At 63.7% G+C, this 4,011-nt stretch overlaps 1 protein-coding gene across 1 annotated transcript in view; it reads right to left on the reverse strand.

The window, feature by feature from the left end:
- The window catches only part of PCDH1 (protocadherin 1), a 47,746-nt gene extending 45,013 nt beyond the window's left edge, over positions 1-2,733 (reverse strand). Inside the window, exon 1 of the mRNA XM_044442844.1 lies at positions 1,786-2,733. Coding sequence (XP_044298779.1) covers positions 1,786-2,733 — 948 coding nt within the window. The remainder of the gene's footprint in view (positions 1-1,785) is intronic.
- Between the last annotated feature and the right edge of the window lie 1,278 nt (positions 2,734-4,011).

The raw sequence follows: 4,011 nt of genomic DNA on the forward strand, positions 1-4,011 counted from the left end.
CGGGGGTGTCCAAAGCAGGCCGCCCTCCCACAGCAGGCTCCTCCGCGCTCGTTTGCTTCCCGTGCCGATCATCTTTTCAGGCAGGACAGACTCAGCTGTTCAATTACCTTCAAGAGCAAAGGTAATTTTTCTCTCCCCTCTCTCAAGAAACAGCAAATTATGCCAGATGTCTGTCATGCCCTGTTCACCAGCGTTTGGGCTCCTCCTTCACTAACCCGCATTTGTACATCTGGGCAAAAGTGAAAACAGTACATAAAAGCCACAGCAAAACTGGCCAGCGATTGCGTCTGTGCGGGCCTGGACATCAGGAAGGAACTGGTGGCTATTGGATCAGTACGGCAGTGGGACCCAAGCCCTGGGGAGGTGGTGGGCTCTCCCACACGAGAGGCCTCCAAATGCAACTGGAGAGCCACCTGAGAGGGATGGTGCGCTGAGCAGGGGCCTGGAACTGATGGTTCTCTGGCCCCTTCCAACTCGACTCATCCATGATTCTTTGAAAGCCGGCCCCTGCAGGTAGTGAGGCTCTTCAGTCCATGAGCTGGGCCACCCTCAGTCTTTGGACAGGGCACTGAGACACAGACAGGCCCTCCAGCCCATGGGCTGACCTTGGCCCAGCAGGCCTCCCCGCCCAGCCATGCTCTTAGTGAGGGCCAGGAAAACCCCATGAGTCCGCATCTCGCAAACAGCCCCTTGAGCCCCGCCCCCCTCACTCTTGTGGGCAGAGAAGCTTCAGGAGCTCGCCAAATCCCTTGAGTGCGAGGGGTGATTCTGAGCAATTTGCCACGTGCAGGGCGGTGACGGCAGCAGCACTGCCTTTTCCTTTTTTCCTAGGGCCTCCCTGCCCGTCTGGGTAGCACCAGGACTAGCTGCTCACAGGGGGGCCAAGGGCCATTTTCCAGCATTCTGGAACATGAGTATATGTGGAAGGTCTTAACAAAGCACGTAAAATTAAAAAACAGGCCACTGAGTCGATTTTCTAACACAGCTGGGGATGTTGATGAAATCTGCCATAGGTTCAGGTGAGTTCAGACTTCCACGACTCCCCACCTGGAGATCCGAAGGGAATGAGCCCTTTCCAAAGCACGCAGATTGTGCAGGTTCGGATCACGCCCCAGCCCTGCTGCATCCCCAGGGGTGAGCAGGATCCGTGCCAGGGCGTCTTAGCACATGCTCGTGTTTGCAAGTGAACAAAATTCATACAAAAAAATCCAATTCCATCCGTGAATGGATGATGGAACGAGAGACCCCATCAATGCACAAAACAGACAGAGCGGATCACAGAATCCCACCAGGGGCTACGCAGAACTCATTCGGTGCCTCAGAATCAAAACCACAACAGCCCCTGAACTCCCCCTCCCCCCGCAATCCATTCAACATCAGACAATCCCCAAGCATCACCCCTGTTAAGAAGAGCTATTCCACACAAGCCACTGCCCTGATGCTGCTGCTTTCTGCATGAAGGACTGAGTGGGGAGAGCCAGGAAATTTGGGTGTGCTCCTTCCAGCAAGATGGCACTACATGCCGAGCTTCCTGGGAGGCTCGGCCCGGCGCTGGACTGACCCGCCTTTGCACACCAAGTCAGTTCTCAGAGCCTCACACTTTCTTCCCAACTTGCCAGCTGGGAAGTTGTTTGGAGCAGGGGCTGCATCCAGTGGTGTCTAAAGCCCCGGGACGCCGGAATCAAGAGGGGCGGGCCCCTTGCCGGCATGTCCGTGGGGGTGGCATCCGGCAGCCCCAGCCTGGAGGCAGGCGGTCTCCCAAGCACCCCCTGGAGGAGGGCTTACCTGCAGCACGGAGTGCCCCATGGGGCTGTTCTCGGAGAGCTCGGCCTCGTACAGTGGCTTCTCGAACTTGGGCGCGTTGTCGTTCATGTCCAGGATGGTGATGCGGAGCAAGGCGCTGCTTGCCCGCGGTGGGCTGCCCCCGTCCTGCACGCGGATGGTGAGGTCGTAGGACTCGGCCTGCTCCCGGTCCAGGTTCCCCATCACAATCAGCTGTGGCTGCTTCTCGCCCTGGTCCTCGGCCACCTGCAGGCCGAAGAGCTTCTGGGCGTCGGAGCCCGGCATGAGCTCGTAGGAGGCCACGCCGTTGGCCGCAGCGTCACGGTCCATGGCCAGCGGGATCGGGAAGAGCGCGCCGATGTTGGTGTTCTCGGGGATGGCCAGCGTGATGACAGGGGAGGCGAAGTTGGGCGTGTTGTCGTTGATGTCCAGCACCTCGATCTGCCCCTCCAGCAGGCGGGGGCTGTTGCTCAGCAGGTCCGTGATGGAGACCTCGAACTCCAGGAAGCACGGCTCACCGGGGAGCAGCTGCTGGCACTCGCGCAGGCTCTCCCGGTCGATGGAGGTCTCCGTGGTGAAGATGTCGCCGGTCTTGCCGTCCACCCGCAGGTAGGGGGAGCCCACCTCCAGCTTGTACAGGTGCCCCACGTCCGGGAAGCCGTAGTCGGCTGCCAGGCTGCCGATCAGCGAGTTGGGCGGCTGCTCCTCTGGCACCTTGTAGACCACGCGTGTCCCGGAGCCCAGGCCGGGCAGCTGGAGGAAGAGCCACAGGCCGAGGCAGGAGACCAGCTGCCTCATCCTGAAGCGCGGCGGGGCTGGAAGGAAGCAGAAAAGCAGGCCATCAGGACGCTCACGGGCCGCCTCCCGCCCACCGCACCTGCTTCCCTGTGGGCGGGCAAACGCTCGCCGGGCCCGGCCGTCTCCAGGGAGCAGCGCCGGCTCCGGAGCCATAAACTGCCTCTGCCCCAGCCGCCACACCCGCCCTCCGCGGAGGAGGCCACGCCGCCTCGGCTCCACACCTCCCGCTCGCAGAAGGCTCAGCTCCCTGGCGGGGAGCCAGGGGGCGGCCCGCGTGAGCCTTGCGCAATCCAGCTGGTTCCGCGGCCTCCACGCAGGTTCGCAGCATCAGCTTTGCCCCACATTCGCCTGCCCCGGCGGCCAACGCCCGGGAGGGAAGCACCCCCGCTCGGCAAACAGAGGCAGCGGGGCACCCAGCCGAGCGGCCCAGCCGGCCACGGCCTCTGACGCGAAGCGGCGCGGCCAGCCGCCCAGCCCAGAGCGGTCCTGTTTGTTCTCTGACGGGCCGGCTGATAGCGAGAGGAAGCCGAGCCTTGCAGGCCCAGCAGGCAGGGTGGCGGGCGGGCTGACTGGACACGCAAAGCGACCACTCTCGCTCGCCCACACGTGTCCGGCAGTGGCCTCTCCTCTCCCGCCCCGCTCAAGCACAGCCTCCTCGGTCAGGCGGCAGAGGGGTCTCACGAATCCCCCGCGAGCAGCAGCACCGGGCTCTCCGCTGCTGGGAGCGGAGGCTGTCCCTGCCGGCATTTGCAGGCGCGTTCAAGATGGTCGGAGGCCCCCGGGAAGGGGAAGGGGCGCGGGGACAACTGCGCTGCCGGGGGAGAGTGCGGCACCGAGGTGGCCGGCGGTGGCCTCCCAAGCACACGTGCAGCCCTCGTTCAAGCGCCGCATTTCCCACCTTCCGTGGCGAGCCAACCTGGGTGGCTGAGCGGCCGCGATTTGCAAAAGCCCATTGTGTCTCCCGGGTGTCGAAGCTCCGGAAGTCTCAGGCGGGCTGGATGGCTGCACAGGCCAGCTCCCCACCCCCCGCCCCCCGGCTCGGCTGTGTGGCCCCAGCTGTCCGCCTCGCTGCTCCGCCTGGGAAGAGCGCTGCAGAGCAGATGATGGCAGAGGAGCGGGGCGCCGCGAGGCACGGGCCGGGTGCTCCTGCAGGCGAGTGGCGCGGAGAGTGCCGGTTCCCGCTGGGGGAACCGTTCCCGCCGGTTCCCGCTGGGTTCCCGCAAAGAGCCGGTGAGCGGTGCTCACAGGGTCGGCCCGCCGAATCCGCAAGGGCTGCCACAATTCACCCTGTTCTCCGAAGCTCGGCTTTTTGGAGGGGAAGCAACCCTCCAGGACCTCTGCAGCTGGGCATGGATTTTGGGAGCACTGTGCTGCCGTCCAGCAAGCCACGCCATCCTGGCTCGGATGACACGGCGAGTCGTGGCCGGGGCT

The sequence above is a fragment of the Varanus komodoensis genome, unplaced genomic scaffold (assembly GCF_004798865.1).
Source record: "Varanus komodoensis strain SLA01 unplaced genomic scaffold, ASM479886v1 scaffold40, whole genome shotgun sequence".
Classification (NCBI taxonomy): Eukaryota; Metazoa; Chordata; class Lepidosauria; order Squamata; family Varanidae; genus Varanus; species Varanus komodoensis.